The 23783-nt window shown below is 41.1% G+C and overlaps 2 protein-coding genes across 6 annotated transcripts in view; one reads left to right on the plus strand and one right to left on the minus strand.

The window, feature by feature from the left end:
- atosa (atos homolog A) overlaps positions 1 to 10421 on the plus strand; it is a 70367-nt gene extending 59946 nt beyond the window's left edge. Inside the window, exons 10-14 of the mRNA XM_080730750.1 lie at positions 2920 to 3016; positions 5029 to 5187; positions 6189 to 6257; positions 7806 to 7999; positions 8985 to 10421. Of these exons, the coding sequence (XP_080586876.1) occupies positions 2920 to 3016; positions 5029 to 5187; positions 6189 to 6257; positions 7806 to 7999; positions 8985 to 9138 (673 nt within the window). The 3' untranslated portion in view covers positions 9139 to 10421. The remainder of the gene's footprint in view (positions 1 to 2919; positions 3017 to 5028; positions 5188 to 6188; positions 6258 to 7805; positions 8000 to 8984) is intronic.
- Positions 10422 to 15266: 4845 nt separating this feature from the next.
- The window catches only part of onecut1 (one cut homeobox 1), a 17277-nt gene continuing 8760 nt past the window's right edge, over positions 15267 to 23783 (minus strand). For 4 of the 5 annotated variants that reach the window (XM_080730480.1, XM_080730478.1, XM_080730479.1 and 1 more), the window contains one exon: positions 15267 to 23261. In XM_080730480.1, coding sequence (XP_080586606.1) covers positions 22972 to 23261 — 290 coding nt within the window. In that variant the 3' untranslated portion in view covers positions 15267 to 22971. The remainder of the gene's footprint in view (positions 23262 to 23783) is intronic. The other variant, XM_080730481.1, reaches the window with a different exon arrangement.

The following is a 23783-nucleotide window of genomic DNA, read 5'->3' on the forward strand; positions in this document are numbered from 1 at the left end:
GTACTAGTGGGACCCAATGTGGGCCACAATGCTGTTCCTTGACAGGTCCCTGTTCAGTTTGAAGTAGGCCTGAGGCGTCCAACGCACTGTTTCCCCAAACACTTTTTATGGGTCGAGAGAAAATATCCTTACGTAAAGAATTATGTGTATTGTTTTCCCCCAAAAATCGAACGTTTCACAAATAATGAAAAAAGGTTTTCAGTTATTCAATAAAAACAGAAATCAAATAAATTCCATACATTTCCAAGTTGTGAAAATAGCAGATGTACAAACTCACAATGTGGTGCGACACGTCGCATTGTGAGCTTGTGTATCTGCTATTTTCACTAGGTTGGGTCCTGGGGAGATATCAAATTTCCCTTTTTGGGTCTTGAGCAAACAGTTTGGGAACCTTTGGGCCAAAGGACTAAATTCATCTACTTTGGAAATATTTTGTTGAGTGTTTACATGATGTCTTGGATACACATAAAGAAAAGCAATATTATAGAGGATATTGCATTTCATAATACTGCATATTATAAAGTCTTGCCTTAACATCTCATCTACACATATTTCAACCTGCATGTACAGTTTGGCTAGCCTGAGTGGTCATATTAACATAGTATTTGATCAGTAGACGCTGGTAGACCCTGACCCTAGTCAAATAAGTAAAGCATATAATAGGTTTTATCTAAGTAGCCTTGGGAACCGATGGTTCCTGAGCCATGTGGCCCATAGGTCAGGAGCCTATCTCCTGTTTCTGTAGAGTGTGGTAGCTTGATGAGGTAGCTTGATGTACACCCCCTGGACACTATGTACACTATGTCAGTGGTTCTCAACCTGTGGGCCGGGACACCTAGCCGGGTCCCCACATGATTTTTCTTTCTTTTTTTTGGGGGGGGGGGGGGTCCCCAAATGACAGCGAAGTGACGAGGACTTTTAAGACCCTTTCAAGACAAACACATTTTCAAATAATATAAGAGGCAAAGAATTTGAAAATAGCCGATCAACGAACTTGTAGATCGGCTATTTTCACAATCTGTGGAACCAAGTCAAACAAAATGTAATGACTCAACTCATACAATTCCAAGTGCTTGTCAGGGTGGGGGGGTCTCCAGTTCAAATGTGGTTATTTTGGGCCGTCACAGCCTGAAAAGGTTGAGAGCCCGTTGATGCTGAGTGCCAAGCAGGGAGGCATTGGGTAGCATTTATAGTCTTTGGTATGACCGTTGATTGAACCCTGACCACCCAACCTCAGGGCAGACAGTCTAATAGTAACCAACCACAAGGCTACTGGTTTATGTGGGTGAGTCATATATACTTCATGGCACGCCGAATAGCGAAAATAGCATATCTAGTATTTACATGCTCTAAAAATTCTCACATGATTGTATGTAGAACTGCTATTTTTGACAAGTAGGGATTTATGAGGTGTCATGAAATAAAGCCATTCCTGTTGTCGATACGCACATCCTAGAACATGAGCAGGTCTCTTCCTGAAAACAAAAACAAGGGATTCAGTATTCCCGTGAAGACATGTCATTATTCTTGATGATGTCATCAGCTGTGTGCTTTGAGGAGAGAGTTGCTCATGCTCACCAACACTGACTCATCTGTCAGCAACAACAGAACATATCATATGAATAACACGTCATGTGAGGTCATATCCCCTGAGACGTCACTCAAACCTCCATCAGATGTTAAAGGGGGTGAAAGTGATTTCTTTCCCCCCTCACCTTTAATAATAGAGCAGTGAAGTCTGACGTCATTTACCCATCCTACCTGGTTCACGTTTTTTCCCCCCATTCTGAATTCCCATTGACCTTTTTCATATCACGTCATATAAGAACTGTGTTCCAAACATAAACAACATGATCTCAGCGGTTTGACTCATATGGATATGAAGAATCAACTAATGGTGAGAAAACGCTAATGTGCTAGAAACAGGCTTTATCAAAAATGAGTGACTGACTATCATAAACCATACAGAGCCACCTCCCCGACAATATTGCGCAAACCGTTTGTTTATTTTTGGACCACAATGCTTATATGAGACGATTTTAAGATGACCCAATATTATTCTCCATAGAGAAATGACTTCCAGTTGCTCTATAGAGTGTTTGATTAAGTAATAGGGGTCTCCCTGTCTCTTCGGCTCTTCAGTAAATAGAAGGAAAAGAAATCCTCCATACTGTATGAATTCTCTCTCCTGATTGTGTAAAATGTGTATTCCGACCTGAGAACGTATTTTCTGTTTACTAAAGAGCTGGATAGTAGGGATAGATCACTGTTGCAGAACAAACGCTATAGCAACGATTGCTAGGGGAATATATGGAGCTGTTTAACACTTATTTTAACAGCAGATTATCACTTACACCACCTTTAACCTGCTGTCTTGTCTCCGTCACACTGCCCCCTGCTGCAGCACCTGTGTGCTGCTGCTGCCTCTGCACTCACAATCACACATGAAGCTCAAAATGGCAGCCTGTTCTTTATATACATGAGTCTGTTGGAGCACCTCCCCTCACCAAGCACACACAGGATGTGGCCTGAAATTCACTGCTCCTTTTGATGAGCTGGCACTGGCAGCTCTGTGTGTGTGTGTGTGTGTGTGTGTGTGTGTGTGTGTGTGTGTGTGTGTGTGTGTGTGTGTGTGTGTGTGTGTGTGTGTGTGTGTGTGTGTGTGTGTGTGTGTGTGTGTGTGTGTGTGTGTGTGTGTGTGTGTGTGTGTGTGTGTGTGTGTGTGTGTGTGTGGCGCGCACGCGCGCTTGTGTCCTGGGATGTAAGATAATTTGCATCCTTGTTATGTGTAGACCTTCCAGTCTACTCTGTGACACAGGCTGACTCATTTGTATGTATATGTAAACTATGTAAACTATACCAGAGGCAAATGTATAGGATGAACCAACAATGGTGTGTGTGTGTGTGTTAACCCTTTAGGGTGTGTTTGAAGAGAGACGAGAACTCTGAAGAGTCGCAGCAGCTGTTCAGTGCCAGCGCTCCACCTGCTAGCCTCAGTCTGCTGGGCAACTTTGAGGTAAAATACAGCAAACGTACAGCACACACACACACACACACACACACACACACACACACACACACACACACACACACACACACACACACACACACACACACTCTCAAAGGCCCCAAATCATTGCTTTCTTTCTTACATGCCGTCTTGTATTCCCAAATGAAACGGAACGCTTGCTGGGAGGGATTAAGAATGTCCTCTACAGAAGGCATCAGAGTGTTCATTTGACCTTTGTCACACCACCAAAAAGCTGCTTCGGTGCCAGCCTGTAGTGTGAACAAAACTACCGCTGTTTGCTTCTTCTTTTTTCAGTCACATTAATCATGGTCACAGTATTTCTCCCCACATGTTTTCATGTATTCTTATTTTCAAACATTACAGATCAAGCTCAACGCCGTTTTGAGTGTATGTAGATCGCTTTTTGTCGTATAGCGACAAAGTACATGGGGCTTAAGTGATACATTTAATGCTTTATTTAAGAGGAAACCAAGGGTAGATAGAGGGGACACATGCGAGACACGACGGGGGCCAGGCTCGACCCCGGGTCCCCACAATGAGCAATGCAAGACAAGTGGCTGCTGACATTTACACTCCAGCACCCGCTGAGGTCAGCAAATGAGAAAGTGAAGTTGTTTTACTTCTGGGTGAGATGTGAGGTGACAGCCAGCAAGTATCTAGGGGATGCTTGGGGTTCGTGACCAAGACGTCCCTTGTTTGACCCGGGGTCATTTCGGTTTCAAGATGGATGTCCCGCATAAATCTATAAATCACTAAAATGTTTTTTTTTTTCTTTTTTTTTTTACATTCACTACCACGTTGTTTTTTCACCACAAATGACTTAATACTTGTTTTCAATGCTTACATACTTGTAGATGTTGTATCATGTTCTCTTGAAAGGTGCAGTCAGGTATGTCGTGAGCTTGTAGATCAGCTCTTTTAGTTACATTTTAAAGCTTAAAGGAGTAGTTCACCCAAACAATGACCAGCAGAGTCTCCAGTAGGAGACACAGTGGATGTGTCTCCTACTGACCAGCCACCCAACCCGGTCATCCAATTAGCCAGTAGCTTTGCCCCTCCCAAAAAGCTTTTGTCCAATGCTAGCTTAGCAACCTGCAGCTTGCCAATGCAAGCTTACCAAGGCAAGCTGCCAGTTAGTAATGGTTGCTAAGCAAGCATTGGACAAAAGCTTTTCGGGAGGGGCATAGCTACTGGCTAATTATTGGCTGAGAAATGCAACACAAACTAAATAATCTCCATGAATTCAAGTCTTCATGGGGTGTGTAATTGATATAAAATATTATTTTTGGGGGAACTACTCCTTTAAGTGGACTAGGGTCCCAGTTTGCGTGTTTTTAAAACATGGTTACCCTATGATGAATTGAATACAAAGGACCGCAATGGAAACAAGTCTCCAGGATTTTCCTTTGGTGTTTTCCTTTTTAGCTTGAATGTCTGACTGTACCTCGTGCCTTTTACATTTTTGACTAATAAAGCAGGGGTCTTCAATGTTTTCAGGCCAAGGACCCCTTAGTTGAGAGAGAGAGATGAAGCAGGGACCACCACAACCTTTTCATAGATTCCATATAGTTTCATTGTTTGACAGCACAATCATCAGTGTATTTTGGATTCATGTCAATTTGCGTTTTCAGATATTTAACCACTTGAACCGTCAATACTTAATAAACTTGACTTTTTACTCTGTACTTAGTCTGCTCTTTTTCCCCTCTACACTAAATCTCTTTGCCGGAAATAGCCGATATTCAAGCTCATGACGCCTCGTGCTGCAAGGCGTTGTGAGCTTGTAGATCTGCTATTTTTGGCTAAAGTTATCCGAATATGGACACTAGGGTTCAATTGGTTAATATAAAAAAGGAAAAAAATGTTTTGAGGCCCCCCGTAGTAATTCTGAGGACCCCCTTGGGGTCCCAGACCCCCTGTTGAAGACCCTTGTAATAAAGTATTCAATCAATCAATCGATCAATGAACCGACGGAGAAACCAATGTTGTCCCGACAGGAGTGTGTGCTGAACTACCGCCTGGAACCCCTGGGCAACGTGGAGGGCTTCACGGCCGAGGTGGGCGCCAGCGGCTCCTTCTGCCCCAGTCACATGACCCTGCCTGTGGACGTGTCATTCTACAGTGTCTCCGATGACAACGCTCCCTCGCCATATATGGTGAGCTTAATACTGTGTGCCTCTCCCCAGCCCTTGCTCTCTATCAATAATTCAATCATTTGGATTTGCTTCCCCCGCCTGCCTGTGCTGGTTTGATTGAATCCTTACTTTGGCCAGAAGCCACGGTAGAATGTGCAAGCAGGTAGAGATGGCATCGTCAAAACCGTCAGCCGTGTCGGCTATGTGCGTTTGTGTGTACATGTCAGGGTAGTTTACTTTTTTATTAGTTCAGTGTTTCTCAACTTTTTTGAAGGACCCCCACTTTGATAGTGTCTTTGTCAGTTGGAAACCTCATTTGTCCAAAACTGTTACTTTTCAGGAGTCCTAAAATAGCAGAAGTAGCAGATCAACAAGCTCAAAACGCGTCACTTCCCATGCCGCGTTTCGCACCGCCTTTCGAGCTTGTTGATTTTAGCTTTTTGATACTTTTGTGTGACGCTGTACAATATGATCAAGTAGGGAAGTAATTTACGAAAAAAATTAAATATATGGAAATAAGAAGTTTCTGTCCGACAGCAATGATATGCATTATGCCACAGACCCTCATTTGATATGATTATATTTTAAAATTATTATTATCTCTGGGACCACTATCTACATTCAATCACAGTGTTATTTTAACTCTGAGACTGTGTCCGAAAGGCTTTTGCACACCTCCAGCGACAGGTGCTGTCGAGGAGAGACCAAACAATGGTCGGTGAACTGAAAAGGCAAATACTCCACGCACACTGTCTTCAAATGCAAAAAGGGGAATTTAATAAAGTGATGCAACGTTTCGCTATTTAAACCTTCATCAGGCAAACTGATGAAGGTTTAAATACCGAAACGTTGCATCACTTTATTAAATTTTTGCCTTTTCAACTCTGAGACTGTACAAATGGGTCCATTGTGTTCCATTTGTACAGCACCCCACATTGAGAACCAGTGAACAGGTACATTTAAAGAGTGTTCTCATGTACCGTGATTATTTGTGACCCCTGTTTTGTCGTATTCATCTGCAGGGTGTGATCAACCTGGAGTCCCTGGGAAAACGGGGCTACCGTGTACCTCCATCAGGAACCATTCAAGTGGTGAGAATCCTTTGTGTTCATTATTATCATCATTATGCTCAGTGGTAGAGCTTTTCACAAAGCAGGATATTGTGGGCTAACAGACAGCGGGAGGAGAATCTGAGAACAAAGAAGGGATTACTAGCTGGCAACATGGGGAGAGGGAGGCCCCTAGTGGGGAAAGGGGGGGATTGACTGAAATGGAAACGGGGAAAGGGCTGGGGGTTTCCTTCTGTTTCTTTGGCACTTGATCCACTTTTGAAGTTATTGAGTTTCCCTGACCCAAGACAAGTGCTCCAAACACATGGAAAATGTGTGTTCAGTGTTCACATTGCACCAAGTGACTAAACATTACAGCAATGTCTGAATGAGACAGAAATCCCATTACTGTTTTTAAACTGTTTTAACTAGTGGTGTAAAGTAACTAAGTACATTTACTTAAGTAATGTACTTTAAGTACACTTTTGAGCTATTTGTACTTTACTTGAGTATTTACAATTTCCAATACTTTTATGCATGGACCACTTTAGCCCTATTTCATAAGTTGGCTATTTGAAAATAGTAGATCTACAAGCTCCCAACGCGTCGCAATGTGACGCGTTGGGAGCTTGTAGATCTGCTATTTTCAAACATTTAGTACTTTTACTTTTGGTTCTTTAAGTACATGTTGATGCCAATACTTTCATACTTTTACTCAAGTACATTTTGAATTCTGGACTTTTACTTGTAACGGAGTACATCTACAGTGCAGTATTGATACTTTTAATTAAGTACAAAATGTGTGTACTTTTTCCACCACTGGTTTTAACACAACTGTGTGTGTGTCAAAGGCTGTATATCTGAAATGAAAAACCAAGGCACCAGAAAATGTAGTTTTTAATCATATAAACAAATCACAGTGGATGTCTTTCCTCTTGGCTTACAACCTTTACACTGCTGTTACTGTGGCTGGTAAAGTCAAGTCATACAGTAAATATATTCTATTAAGATGAAAGAGTATTTTGATTGAATATTTTATTAGGCAGAAATGTGAAAACAATACAAGTACAGTCAAACACTTTAAAATGGTCTAACCTATTCATAAAAGCCTCATTCTGTGATTTCTGGTTGGCTGTGTGTGGAAGAGTGAGAACATTGGTTTAGTTTACAACGATAACACCGAAAACAACATACATTTTGCATACTGCGCTGATTGTCTAGGGAAGGGGTTTTCAACAGGATGTCCGGGACCGCTATAGGCAGTCTTCAGAGTTACTACAGGAGGACCACAAAATCTTTCTGTGATAGGAACTTTTTTTTTTTTTTACATTAAACTCTTGAACCAGCATGCCTATTCTGAAGGGAACATTATACGTAAATAGCAGATCTTTAAGCTCACAACGTCTAAATTATCTATGAAATCTGTGAAAAGGTTTAATCTGCAGCACAATTTTATACAATATGCTTCATCTCTCTGTCATTTAAAGGGTCCTTGGCCTGAAAAAGACATTGAAGGGTACAGACTAGCGAGTGTAAAATCTAGGCCTTGAGAGTGAGTGTATTAACCCTGTTGTTCCCTGTGTCCGGCAGACCTTATTCAACCCCAATAAGACGGTGGTGAAGATGTTCGTGGTGGTGTACGACCTCCGAGCCTTGACGGCCGGGCATCAGACCTTCCTTCGCCAGAGGACCTTCTCTGTTCCCGTCCGCCGCGACTCGCACACCAGCCGGAAGCCCCTGGGCCCGGGGCAGGCACGCACCCTGCGCTACCTCGTTCACCTGAGGTGTGAACCAGAACACTTTACATCCTGTAATCGCTATATGTCTTCCTTCCATTAACCTAGAGAGGTGTTTTGGTGATGTTGCAGGTTAGGGCTTGAGCTAGAAGAACGTGACAAACTCAAAGAATTAACAAAGAAGCTGCATACAAACATGCTATTAACCGATTTAGTGTCATTCCCGAGAATACTCGTGAAAAATACTCGAGTACCCAGAGTGCCGATCCCGAGTATACTCGCGAAAAGTAATATATTACTGTAACGGCGGTTATCCTACCGGGTACAATGGTGGAAGGTCCCGAGCCGATCTCCGTCGCTGATTTCTCATCATCGCGGATCCACAAGCACAAAATAGTAATCCCATAACATTGAGGCAGACGGGGAATCTCATCTTTAATGTCCATTATCTCCAAACAACACTTTCAAATGGGAGGATGGCAATAGATGCTCGCTAATAAAACACATGTTGAAAAGCTCCGTTCCGCCATTACACAACACCACGTGGACGACGAGCGTCATGACGTGATGACGTCAGACCGGAAGTGTTAACGCTATGGACTTCTGGCCTTCAAAATAAGAGACAGGCCGTTAATGGAGCCAGCGAGAGGCACTCTGGACATTTTAATCCGTTAATTTCTGGGGCACAGAATGGGTAAGTGGTCAGAGAGCAGTTGAGTTTCATAGTCATTCATGTAATCTTTTTATATACAGAGTATATTGTCTCTTTTGGGTGGAAACCTCATACTGTACGAGATTATGAGATTATGTCCAAAACTGATACTTTTCAGGATTCTAAAAGCAAAAGCAGCAGATCTATAAGCTTGTTGGGTCTTCAACATTTGTGTGATGCTGTAGTATGATCAAGTAGGACGTTAACTTGCAAAAATACACAAAAAGGGGAAAAGCAAAAAAAAATCTGGTCATTGAGTTAAACTCTCTCTCTCCCTCCCTCCTTATCGTTCTCTCCCTCCCTGTCCCTTCCGTCCTGCAGGTTCCAGAGCTCCAAGTCTGGCAAGATCTACCTCCACAGGGACATCCGCCTGCTGTTCTCCAGGAAGTCCATGGAGGTGGACAGCGGTGCTGCCTACGAGCTCCAGTCCTTCATAGAGTCCCCCGCTGACCCACCACACTCCCAACGCTGTTGAGGAACCAACCCCCTACCCCCCATCCCCCCTTCCTCCTCATCCCGAACACACAACGGGCCACTACTGAAGCCTAAGACAAAAAAAGAAAAAAGAAAAGAAAACACCAACACCACCACCACCTCTTTTCCATCGCCAGGGATGGGATCTTTTTTGTTGCCTACTAGTCCCGTGTTGGCTAGTATTTTGAATTGGGTGTGAAATAGGCGCAGGGTGACAGGGATGACAGTTAGCTAGTCTTTTGAAATTTGAAAATCTTTAAAAATTCCATCTCTGCCCCGAGGGGCACAGATGTGACAGGGGAGAGCTGAGAGGGTAGTTGAGAGATCTACAAATGTAGCCTCGTTCTCCGTGACTGCAGAGAGAATATAGCAGGGGGGTGGTCTTTCTCTCTGGGGTCTCAAGAGAACGGTGCGTTTTTAGGTCCCGCTCTCCCAGCCAACAGGGCCTTACGTACCAGATTTGATAGATAAACTTTTTCCTTCTTCTTATTCTCTGGCCTTACTCCACCTGTGTGTACTTTCTCCAGCGTCTTGCAGAAGAGAGGAGCGCAATGCATGGTTTCTCTAGGCCATCGGACCCCAAGATTTACCCTGTAAATTCGGGGGTTAAATCATTTTCAAATCACTTGTTTCAAAATGCAAACGGGATATGCATTTCATATCGTAATGACTTAAGTGTTCATTGTCAATCTGTTATTCATAGATTGGGTATGAAGCCCCTTTTTGTTTATGGCTAAAACAATTCCCACGTTTTTTAACTTAAAAAAAAAAAAAACGCTTCCGGCGTCGACTGAATTGAAAGTGATTTGAACCCGAGCAGGGAGGGGGGTTGTTTACACCTGAAACCGGACATTGGTGGCAGCTTCTGGTGTGACTGTTAAAACGGAAAGAAAAAGAACAACAGCCATGGACCACTGAAGAAGTTGAACAAGCAATCAAGCCAGAGAAAATCGACAACATCAGAAGCGCACTGTGTTTGTTTTTTTCCAACGATAACTGGAAATGAAACAAAAAAGAAAAAAAGAAAAATAGTAATATTCTAATCATTTTTTGTACTGTTACAGAACCACTTTATCGGAAGTGTTGCAATAGAAAGAGTAACCCTAGTTTAGTGTTTACACATTTACTTTCAGTTTACCATCAGTTATTTAATATTTAAATTAATATTTCAGTTACTACTCATGTGACGTCTGTCATGCTAAGCATTATGATGTAGTGCAAACTGTAAATCATAGTATGTATTTTTGACATTAATATTCAAATCTGAAAAAAATAAAAAATAAATATCTATATATCTTATAAAGCAATCTTTAAATCTGTTGTGCTCTGTGCATCCTGTGTTGTGAAAGCCTTATGATTTCCTTGTGATCTTAATCATGTCAAATGATTAGTAAGACAAACCCTTATATTAGTCTACATGCCCATTCTAAATGGTTCCAACTGAATAAATTATCACTAAATATAAAAGTTCATTATATTTTCAGGAAGAACAAAGTATCATACAGTCAAGCCCTTTTATAGAGGGCAACGAAATTTGATATGGTATTGTAAAATTTAAGGGTGATAATTGATGAAATGGAGCAAGCAAATTGATTTTGTGTGTAAAGAATTCATGAAATCTAGGAATTATTTTGAAAATCTGTCCACTTGTCAGTAAGTTTTGCCCTTCAACATAGTGCTACAGCTTAATAATCTATGGGCCCTATCTTAGCCTAAACCTTTACGTTATATTTTACCATTTAGATTTTTTTTAATAGTTCAAATATCCAGTCTACAAGTTACCAACGCGTCAACGTAGATCATCTTTTTTCACAATTTTAAAATTATTTTCTAACTAAAGTAAGAAATGCCAAAAACGTTTAGGCATAAGGGGCATTAGATGGTGTCTAATCTATATCTTACCTGAACTGAACAATTCAGGAAGGATTTGTTAGACTAGCTGCATTCAAAGTCCAGGGAACCATCTGCATCACTATTTTATTTAACTCAAACTATTGACCAGTTTTCTATACAAACATCCTACAAACTTTTAAATGTTTTTGTGTGAGATTTCAGGACCGCTCTTTACTAGAGTGACACAATAGAAGCAAACCTACAAACTCGCAATGTGTCGGATTGCAGCCCATTGTGAGCTTGTAGATCGGCAATTTTCAGCGAAGATATTTGGTCAACTAAGTATATAGGAATTGTGCATTTCTGCAAAAATGACTACATTCTTATTGAACGAGACAATCAAATCATCAACAGTACATCTCCCTTTCTAACCTTCCCATAGAGCAGTGTTTCCCAAAGAATGTGTTTGGACCCATTTATGGGTGAATATCCAATTTGTTTAAAGTTGCCTCTTATTCGTTCTTATTTACTACCACAAGAAAAAATACTTATTATTGAAAAATAAAAACAAACCTTGAAAATAGTGTTTTAACAGCTTGTAGATTCTGTTAACTTTAACAAATTTAGTTTTGAGCTGATGCAGATCTGCTACTTTCAATACTTTTGTGTGATGTGTAGTAGTATGATAAAGTACAGCATTAATTTACAACAAAAAAGTTAAATATGGAGATAAAAGGTTTCTGCCCGACAGCAACAATATGTTTGTACAGTCGGTCAGAGGGAGACGCCAAAATGTATCATTTGGCTCTCGAGCTAAAAGGTTTGGGAACCACTGCCATAGTGGACTATTCAATCAAATAGCCCAGGGGTCTTCAACGTTTTCGGGCCAAGGACCCCTTAGCTGAGAGAGAGATGAAGCAGGGACCGCCTCTACATATTGTATAAATGTGTGATGCAGATTTTCATCGATAGATTCATAGACTTGTTTGACAGCACTGTCATCAGTCTATGACCTTTCACTCTGTACTCTACACCAAACCTATTTGCCGAAAATAGCTGATCTACAAGCTCTCAACGCCTTGTGGCGCGAGGCATTGAGAGCTTGTAGATCTGCTATTTTTGGCTAAAGTTCTCCTCAGAATAGGGATGCAAGGGTCCAAGTTGTTAATTTAAAAGAATGATCCTATCACAAAGATTTGGCGGCCCCCCTGTAGTAACTCTGAGGACCCCCTGTTGAAGACCCCTGAAATAGCCTATAGTGGTGTGCAACTTTATGAAACACCAACCTACACCAGACATTTCACCCTCTCTACCTTCTTTAAAAGAGGCCTTAATAGCCTATCCAGATGGTAAATAAATAATGTGTAGCCTAATTATTTATGTTTTTAAAGTTTTTGATTGATTAGTTCATTTAAATTCATGAATTATTTACTCTGTTATGTTTGTCTATTTGTTTATTAGTTTTAAATTGTTTCATTTCTCTCCTTATGTCTTACATTGTTATGGTGTGGTGTTAACATATGGGTTTCTTTCCTCACCTGCACATCCACTTTATAAAACACAAAAATGTATTGACTGTATTTTAAATGTTTCTTATGTGTGTGAATAAAATCAAGTCAAACCAAACACCACTGTCACAACAGAACATGGTAGCTATAAGTCTACCCTTCTTGGTGTCTTCTGAGGGTATTTGACTTGAGTTCCCTTCTGAATTCAGTTGCTGTTCAGAAATTGCAGTATATCCTTGGTACTAGTCTTTGTCTAGGGTAGGTAGGTACCCTCAAAAAACATGCAGTAGGCCTAATCCTGGTCTCTATACTGCCTCCCCTGATGGAGGGGAAAGGAACTGGTTGGAATAGGTGTTCCTTCCATTCACTGTCCATCCAGGGAAACTCCCCCTGTCAGGTGAAAAGAAGTGGCTTGGCCTCCTCATGCATAGCAGGAAGCATGAGGTCAAGGCGTAGTGTAGCGCCAAGGATTACAGTAGACAATTGATACTGGATGAAAATTTTAAGATGAAAAAATGGTAGGTCCTAGTCTTTGTCCAGGGGATTGAGGTGGACACTATAGGTTACATCCAACACAGGGCCAAACGTATTATTCCAGTTGCGTGTGCGTGTGCGTGTGTGGGCGCGCAGTTAAATCCTGTGGACATGTTTTTGCCAGACCCTGCTCTTTATCTTAGTTCTGGATCCTCCTTCACAAGCTGGAAACATCACACTCGGATTAAGGATATGTCAAATTGGACTCCAATGTATTTTTGAAATGCCTGCCAGGAATATTAGTGTTTTGACGCAAATGTATATAAGTGTCAAGTGTTGAATGTGGGATCAATCCGATTTTTAACCACAATGTAAAAATACACTGTAAGGTGTTAAAGGTAGCCTACTATAGGGTAAGAGATTGGTTATTTTCGAATAAGAAATCTACAAAATATCATATTATAAGTTATGAAATAATTGTAATAAAGACTATATTTGTAGTGGAAGAAAGTATTACAATATAATCCTACTCAAGTAACAAAAAGAACCTCATAATTGTGCATGCTCAAGTATACAAGGCTAGCTACATGCGTAAAATGTAGTTGCTTTCCACCACTGACCAGTAGGTCTCAATCGGGTTTCAATACTGCGGGGTATTCAAAATGAGTTGGTTCTTGCCACCAGGTGGCAGTATAGGTCAAGTTGTAGTCAAGTAATTTAAAATGAAGGGCCCTGATGAAGACCTCAGGTTCAAATGTGTATTGTCATTTGATTTTTTTTATTATTCCTTCTTGAATAATCCAATGAAATATATCAAATATACATATTCCAAACCTCTTTTTCTTAATGATTGGGCAAACAGCTCAGAAATCCAGTATCTCCAGTATCTCAAAATATTAGAATATTACACAAGAAAAATGTTTTATAGTAAAGAAATGTCGACCATCATTTAATTTATGCCACTCCATATTTGGTTTGGTGTTTGACTTTTGAACTAATTACTTCATCAATGTTGCTTAGCATGGAGGCAATCAGCCTGTGGCACTGTTGAGGTGTTATGGAAGGGTCCAGGTTTTCTTTGATAAAGGTCTTCAGCTAATCTGTATTGTTGGGGCTGGTGTCTCTCAGTCTGTCTTTTATGGTGCTTACCTATCTTTTCTGGTGTTGATATGATACTGTTGGTCAGTATCATTATCATACTGACCAGGATACTGACACAGCATCGCAAATAATTACATGACCATTTATGGGTTATGCAGTAGTTATCACAAAGGTAAACTACCCATAATTTCCACAAGCTTCATTCATTAGTTGAGGCAAGGTGATATGAAGTCTGTCACAAGACCGGCCCTATACTCTACCTCTCATTTGTGGTAAGCCAGTCAGAGTAGAAGATGTTGTATATTTGATAGTTATTACATGCAGTCTCAGCCAAATACAAATGACAAAACATTTGAAAAACGTGTGTCAAATACATATATATTTAAAATAATGCCCATCTAAAAAGATAGGAAGTTAGGAGGCCTTACATACAGAGAAATTGTGACTTTAACATCTTGTTGAATGCCTTGTTGGGAACAGCAAGAAACTTGTTCAGGGGACATATTGAATAAAAAAGAAAACAGGTTCTTTGATACTCAGAAGTATTCTTGTCATGTCCAGACTTACAAAAAACAAATATGTTTAAGGTCTTGTCCCAATGGGCAAGACACGCTCCATTAAAGGTCTTCCAAAGCTCTCTCGTAGTTTCTGATTTAATTTAACGTTTCAGTGATTCAATCTTCTTCTGAGCCATGAAAATGCCCCCTAGAATATACATAAAAACATAACAAGACTCAGGATTTAGAAGCTGGAAATACCCACATTTTATTTTCTACTTTTTTTTTGTGACTACAGAAATGCTGAAACATTTGAACACTGAAAAAAGCGAGATGACATCATCACTTGCTTCTCAATTTTCTTTCTTTTTTTTCTTTTGCTTAGCAATCACAACAGATGATATTGCACGGCACTGAGAGAGCAGTAGCAAAGCCTGGGTAACAGCGATGACAAATCAAATTCATGACACATGGAGTTAAATATCTGAGAGTAATACCAAATATATTGCCTCTCTTGCTTGCACGCACACGCACAAGCACACACGCACACGCACGCGCACACACACACACACACACACACACACACACACACACACACACACACCACGCACACGCACGCACGCACGCACACACGGAAAACATTGAAGAAGCATTGTAACTGGAGGCAGTGGCCAAAAGAACAAAAGAGTGACCAGAGCTGACAAAGATAACAAGGCCGACAAGAGAGCAATGCCATTTTTATTCTGAAATGCGAGTGCATGATGACCCAGTACTTGTAATCTGACCTAAACGTCTATGACAACAAATAATGCTTGTTTATCAAAACCCTCCAAGCATCTTTGTACTATGAAATGCTGGGGGACACCCCTCTCCAAGGGGGAAGAAACTACGCCCCCCAGCATGGGATCCAGATGATTGTCATTGGCGTTGCAGTATTGTTTCTAGTATAGACCTGTAGCCAAGCTACCCATCATATGGGAACTCCTTTTATATGGACAAGAAATGAACTGAGAAAGGTCGGCGTGAAGGTTGTGAGGTCAGTGTTACAGTTCAGTTGTTGATCCACAATAACAGCTTTTATACCAGTGGTTCTCAAACTTTAGTCATTTTAAAGGATCTCCAGTTTGGTATGTGTTAGGCCACACAGACCCACATACTGTATCACTTACAGACCTGTAAGGGACTGTTTGGGTACTAACCATCAATAATTTAGCTTTGGAGCCCTTGCAACCTCCCTCGAGGTCCCTCTGAGAACCACTGATTTCAGTAACGAGTAGAGACTAGAGATCCCATAGTCATAAACATCCAGTCTATTCCATCATGTGAATCAACGCTGATGCAACCTGCCATTTTGGAGACCGTGTTGCCTTGGAGTACACTGTGCTGTCTGAATGATTTGGACACAGAGCTACTCCCAAACCCAGGCCTCTAATCGACTTCATCAAAGTAACAACTGTCATATGAATCCATAATCAATATAGGGTATACACACAAGTAACAAATAAAACAAAACAAAAACAACAAAAAAACACACCGACCTAATATATGGACAAACTCGCACATACATACAGCGCACAGCAGGCATGCATATAAACATATACACGCACACACATGTACACACGCCCTTGCACTTTTTGAATTTGAATTTGCTCTCACAATCACTCAGACGCTCACATAAACACACATGCATGGACACACATGGGGGGGGGGGGGGGGTACACACTAGAGATGGGCCAATATGAAAAATTCATGTCACGATTATTGCGACCAAAGAAATCGCGATTTACGATATTATCGCGATAATCAAAATATCCCCAACATCCATTATCCTGGGGCGGAACATTTGCCAAATAATAGCAAATCTACAACAAAATTAAATCTCCACAATGCGATTATCGTGAGTGTTTTTTTTATCACGATAAACGATAATATCGCTTATGGTCCCATCCCTAGTACACACACACACACACACACACACACACACACACATACTCAGGCACACCCGAAATCCTTGGTTAAGGTTTCTTTTTGCAGTTTTATTAGACTTTGCTCATAGTCATTACACGAGTATTGTACCAAAACAACAGATACTAGATGGAGTGCGGCGGCGGCACCACGGCGAATTAAAAACAGACCCGGCTCCGTGGCGCGGCCCCTGGCAGACCGGCTGCCCCAGCCTGCACTCCACCCCACTCTGTGCATGAGGCAGCAAAGTGGCGGGACTTGCAGCCCTCATTTCAAAATGCTTCAGATTGTACATTTGGAACAGGAGATTCCCCACATGGTAGAGTAAGCTTGCCTACGAAGCCCTACTTCAGTGGTTCTCAAAATGTTTTAATTTCCCGGACCCCCAGTTTGATAGAAAGAAAAAAACAACAGTTTAATACAGTATACAGTTATACCAACAGTTATATCTGGGACCCCAATCTACACTGTAAAGTCCTCAGTGTTCATCTAACTCTGGGAGTGTACAAATTGAACTGTATGGATCCTTATGCGTCCATTCATATCCATTTGTACAGTCTGGTCATTTGAGAAACTCCTCCAGGACCCCTGGGGGTCCCCGGACCCCACTTTTGAGAACCACTGCCCTACGCCTTCTACATTCTATACCCGTGTGAATGGCAAATCAAACAACTCAATAAATCTACCTCACAAATGCCAGTGCTTTTCAACATTATACATAGTTTTTTTTTTTACTTTTCTTTTTTGGTTTGTTTTAAAAATCTTTGGATGTGCAGTAATACCCATAAAATAACTGTTTTAAAAAGTCAAAATAATAGAAAAAACACACACACGTACACACTGCTTGTTTTTTCTCTTCTTTTGTTGCCAGCCTCTGGACAAAGTAGCTCTTGTATAACTTTGTCTTCGTTGGCAAATCAACTGTCTTGGTTTTCTGGCAGTGTTCAAAACACATTAGCCTACTGAAGTGCCGGCTAATGCCCAACTTATGCTCTGTCATATGACGGTGTTGCAGGCTGAAAATAGCCAATCTACAAGCCCACGATGCCGCGCGACACTGTCGTACGCCTAAGTATAAATCGGGCTTAAGATTTTAGGTGAAGAAGAATACAAACTAGTCCTTGGTTCTATCTAAGCACGGGAAACAAGGCTGTAACAGAAATCTGTCTTTTTTTTGTTTGTTTGTTTTCTCAAAAACCTACTATATACAAATCTAGAGTTTCTACAAATGCATAAATTAAAGCAGTGGTTAACAATACAAAAACAAAACGCAATTAAATTAAAACAAAGATCACAACACAGAAGTAGAGAAAAGGGAACATATGAACACATTATCACAGCAGTTGGTTGTACCCTGTAAAAAACAATAGTCTACCTTCATTATAATATTGGCATAACCCCCAATGTCTGATAAAAAATACGCTTCTCCCTCCGTCCTGCAAGTTTCATAACCATGACCCCGAAACTTGTCCTCTGTAACTCCAAACAGAGCACTTCCACCGAAAATGAAAAAAAGAACAAAAGAAAAAGTCAAAATAGATCATCACACAGCTCTTTTCTTTTTTGGTTTGAAGTTATAATAACAAGTAACACACTTAGTAAGTGTTCTGCCTCACAGATAGACGTCTCAACGCAGAACAACAAGAGAAAAAAAAGGAATTATTACTATGAGGTATTCAGAGACATTGTTAAGAGACATGCACGGCCAGAGTGCTGGGCCTTCCTACATGTGGGCAGATAGAGGGATTAGTTTCGGGTGGAGCAGACTAATGTTAGGTGGGGTTAGGTTGGGATGGAGTTTGAAGGGGGATGGGCGGGGGTGGGGGTAAAAGCTTGATTTATACTTCATGGTACAAATGCGGTCGCTAATAGCAGCCGCAAAGTTGTCGCAAATAGCAGATCTACGACACTGGTCCTCAACCTTTTCAGGCCGCGACCCCACAAAACAATCATATTCCCTACGAGCACTAAGAGTTGAGGAATTACATTTTGTATAACATGATTCTATTGTGAAAATAGCAGATCTACATGCTCACAGTCACAACGCCTCGCGTTGCGAGGCGTTGTGGGCATGTAGATCTGCTATTTTCTGCCTCTAATATTGCCTCTAATATTTGACAATTTGGCCAATGTTTAATTTGTCATTTTAGATGTATTAAAAAGTTAAATTGTCACTTTAGAAATGTGCAGATACCCTCTATACACAGAAACTTTATGTTGGTTTGTTTACTGTTGAGTGAGAAAACAATGTTTCACATTAAGTTAATCATCTGGGGACCCCCCAAAATAATTTGAGGACCCCCCTGGGGGTCCCGACCCACAGGTTGAGAACCACTGATCTACAAGATGCGCGACACTGATATATTGATGGAGCTCGGGGAGTATAAGTTAACCACTTTCAACATGGTGTCCTTGTTCTGGGTATATGCCAACATAAGCGCGACACTGCCGTACGACAAAGTATAAGTCAGTCTTATAAGTGGTCTAGCATAAGCGGCAAGGCAGAGGGGGAAACGAAGACCTTTGGTTTTACATGTATGGACGTCGACAGGCTTTGGTATGTTTTCTTTGCATGGTCGCACTGGCGAAAGCACCACTGTGTGATGAAGACTTCCTCCTTGTTTTCTTCTTCAGTGGTGGCCCTTCTACAGGCTGAGGTATTCACAGAGTCAAAAGGTGAGAGGTCAACAGCGGTTTAACACTTTGGTTCAAGCAAGGCACTCTTCCTGGGAGTATGTTTTTTTTTTAACAAAGATTGCAACACGTCTGCTTCTAGTTTCAGGAACATGTCTGCCTATAAGTTACATCAACAAGTCTACCCATGGCAGGAGAGGGTTAGCCTAACCCTTATGTCTGACCTATTCCTTGGATTAACATTATCCACCTATAGATAAACACTAGAGAGGCGGGGTTTGGTCAAAATGAACTGGGGAAAACAGTAGAGGTAGTCCGAAATATTGGATCGACCGACATATCGGTATCAATATATTTGCATTTTGCACTTTGTAAAATATTGGAATCGGCAGCAAATGCCACCGATATGGTCGATTTTACTTTGTTTCAAAACAGGTGATTATGCGCATTGTTCATAGAAATGTTAATTATCTGGTGAAATTCAAAATGTTTTCACATTTTGAGTGTAAATGAGAAGAATAAAGCACTACTCTTAAATAGTCAGCAAGAGTGCTTAAAGTGCTTAAAATGTAAAATAGGGAAAACAATAAACATACGGTACCTGCCTAGACTGTGGAATCAGATGCCTTTTAGGATACAGACAGAGTTAACTACATTAGTTAAGAGAGAAAAAACAATCGGTTGATAATGTTTGGAGAACTTCCCCTTCTCCATAATATTGGAATCGGTATACTATCGACCTTGAAAGAGCATTATCGGACTACCTCTAGAAAGCACTTTAGCGGGCGCTTTAACGTTGACCCCTGCTCGTAGATTCCCATCCTAACCATGTGCTGTTGAACAAGTGATGAAGCGGCATCTATTTTGTACATCAGTTCAAAATGTCAGCCATTTCAGCTTTTGTATGTCTCCACTGTCAGCAGACTATAAAACAGTATGAAAGATCAAATGTCCAATCATGGGTCTGGCAGACCCAGATAGACTGTGTATATCTATAGGTGAATCAGCACATCTGCCTATTAGCTACGTCAGCATGTCATTCTACGGAGCCGTAATCTGAACACAGATGAAGCGAGAGCACACATAGCAGGGGTTAGCATGAGTGAAACGCAGGCAAGGGAAGAAGGAGAGAAGATAGGATACAGAAGAAGAAAAAGGAGGGTCGGGTCGGTTATATATATCATCTAATAACACCACTCATAGAGGCCGTGCACTGAGACAAAATCTTTGGTTATCTTTGGTATCATCAAAGTGATAGAAATCACGTATGGAACTTGAGTGAGGTAGCATCTTTGGTTCACACTTTAAAAAACATCAGCAGGTCTTCTTAACACATTTTCTTTGTTTGTTTGTTTTTGTTTCATCATCTTTTTTTTGGTTTTTCTTTTGGGGACATGAAGAAGCAGCTTGCTCTCTCTCTCTCTCTGTCTTGCCTTTTGAACTTCAGCGGTGTTGTTCCGATGCGCGTAGAGCTGCTAACCCTGCCCCGGGGAAGATGAGGGCCAGGGGCCAGCTAATATACATAATTGCCTCTGTGCCCTGATGCCAGCCCTGTGTAGTGCTTTCTTTCTATAGCGCTGAAATGCATAGCTTTGCCAAGATAAATGGAATCAGGTAAAGGGGGGGTGGTGGTTGGATGGCTTGGCGATGACGGTGGGAAGATATTTGTATACAGGTGAAGCTGATATTGCAGGCTAAGCACATTAAAGTGAATTGATAATTCAATATCCTCCCTTCTATCTGAAGCACAATGGCGCGGAGATAAAAATCAAATAGCCATGAAGCACACATGATAACCGAGCAATACTGGCAACAGAGTGGCGGTGCAGTTCGTCCTCAAAGAGACACCGTCAGTCTGGTCTCTGTCTGTCTCACATAGTGTCTACATTGATTCAGAGTTCATGGAATGAAATTAGAGGTACAACTGTTGATCGAACTAATCAATATAATCGATTATAAAAACATTAGTAATAATTGATCGTTTAATAAAATAATGGCTTAATATAATCTGTCCTTATTTTGTCATTATAGGCAAGTTGAAAAATAAAATGCAAACAAAAAATCTATTCTAGATCTACAAGCCCACAATGAGTGTAAAAAAACATTTCAAAAATAGCGAAAATAGGCAATCTTCATGCTCACAACATGTTGCGATACGATTCTTTGCGAGCGTTTAGATCTGCTATTTTCACTATTATTGTATGATACTGTTGTGTGACGAAGTACGACATGTAAATAACGTTTAAGTGGTTCATCCTTTTTTAAACGTGCTTTTTAAATTATTCAAGAAAGTAATGGATAGAATAAATGCTGGTTGCAGCCCTAAAATAAATAGTCTATAAATGCAGAGAACTCCAGAGCTGATAGCTTGTGTTTGCACCATCCCACTGCCACAGGATGGATTTATCTTTGGTCGGTATAGCTGCTGGCCGTTCAAAGCGTGATAAAACTACACTTACAAAGCGATACTTCTAAGCATGAGAGGTGCACGTACTTTAGGATTGAGAATGTGGAATATTCACTGCCAGTGCTGATGACGAAATGCTGTCGAAACATTGGTTTTTAATGTATGGGGCTGCTCTTTCACTCCACCAATAACTTTTTTTTTCACCAGCCAGCACCTCTCCAATCAAAGTGTGCATCAATCAAAAGGTTAACAGTTTCTGAGCTGATGGCAAGGGTGTAACTGGAATATTCCATTCATTTGAAGCAGGCATCCATAAGGCAACGGTCGTTAATATTTTGAGGGCCATTTAATATTATATTGCCATTTGCAGAGGACATGATTTTTTTATTAGGACATTAAAAGTTTTTATGAGCCAAGTTATAATTCATTCTCTTGTTCTTTGTGTCTAACTAACAGTCTCTCTTTTGAGGGTAAGGGGAGTAAATTAGATACAAAATATTCTTAAAGATAATCAAATAGAAAATATATTTCATCTTTGGTTAAATCACTTCATGTGATGCTATGTTACATAGTTTGAGATCTAAGCTGCAGGAGAGGCTTTGGAACATAGAAGGCTTTGGTTTTATAATAATATCTGACGTTTCAGCGCGTTTGAAAGAAAGCACTACAATGTGGGTTGAGGTAAGGGTTCGGGTCTGGTTTTAGGGTCAGGGTTGGGTTTGGGTTAGCAGTCCACTATGAGCATGTCTTGCCTGTCTGCAGCACTTGATAGACAGACAGAAAGACAGACAGACAGACAGACAGACAGACAGACAGACAGACAGACAGACAGACAGACAGACAGACAGACAGACAGACAGACAGAAGACACAGACACACAGATAAGACAGGTAACACAGACAAGTCCACCAATCCAAAAAGGCTGCCAACATTCCAGTCGCTCTTGTGGGATTTCTCTTTGAAGCTGATTGGCCATCCCACTGGAGCTCCTCCTTCTGGGCTGTTCAAAGGGTGTGGGCAGCTGCAGAACACACCAATGATAGGCTGATTAAACCTCCATTCAGAGACCCGTCATCCAACCAACCAATCAGATTAAAGATAAGGACGGCGAATGATAGGTTGATATTTGGGGGGGTTCGAAGTAAAGCTGTGAGACCAGTGACAGGGGAGGGACATCTAAATGTTTTTGCTGCATGTTAGACATAAATGTGTTGCCGAACAAACATTTTAAAGCAGGTCAAAGAAGTCTTTGGTTTTGTTTTGTTTTCTTCATCTTTGGATACTATAAATATCAGTATAAGTACAGGTTTTAAGGGCAAAACGTTGCTTCAAGGTCTTTTTTAAGTTTCTCTTTGTATCTCTAAGTTTTAAAGCTTTTCCACCGAGGTTGAGTCAGTCAGACAGACAGTCTGTCTTCAGGCTTTGGTACAGGCGTTGGGGCCGGAGTTGGCTGGGTGACCGGATCCGTCGTCCAGCCACTTGTCGAGGCTCCGGCGCCGCGCGTTCATGAAGAAGTTGCTGACTGTGGTGAGCTCCAGGCCGAGCTGCTGGGCGATGGTGATCTGCAGCTCTTTGGATGGACGCTTGTTCTCCTTGAAGATTGCGTGGAGCGTCCGTCGCTGCACGTCTGTGAACACTAGCCGAGGCTTCTTGGACAGGCCGCCACGTTCTCCCCTCCCGTGGTCCTGTTCCTTACGCTTACACGCTGGACAGGAGGGATGGAACAGAGAGAGAGAGAGAGAGAGAGAGAGAGTTAGCCAGACTAAAATCAGAGATTATGCTGAAGCATTTTCATGTGCTTTAAAAGAATACTTCACCCCCAAAGTGGCTCATTTACTTTACAGTGAATAAATAATCCAAAAATGAAGAGAATAGAGTCTGCAGTTTTTTAAACAATGCTCACAGTTTAATCCCAAGTGTCCTTTATCCCGCCTTATTACACGGCTTGGTTGAATGCTTGATTCTGATTGGTCAATCACTGAATTCACTCAATCCAACTGTGTGTTATTTCTGGATAATGCCTGCTGAGCTCAATAACAACAATAGCAGCAATGTTAACAAACGCTCAATGCCATTTACAGCTAAACATTGCTCTCAAGAAAATGTATTCTATTTGATCAACAATTTTCCGAGTTGACACATTGCACTGGACACACAGTTCGTGTCGGGATCTAATCATCCTGTCGGGGTTTATTTCTCAACAATGACTGGCTCGGTATTACCAAAA

The sequence above is a fragment of the Nannobrachium achirus genome, assembly GCF_963921795.1.
Source record: "Nannobrachium achirus genome assembly, chromosome: 7".
Lineage (NCBI taxonomy): Eukaryota > Metazoa > Chordata > Actinopteri > Myctophiformes > Myctophidae > Nannobrachium > Nannobrachium achirus.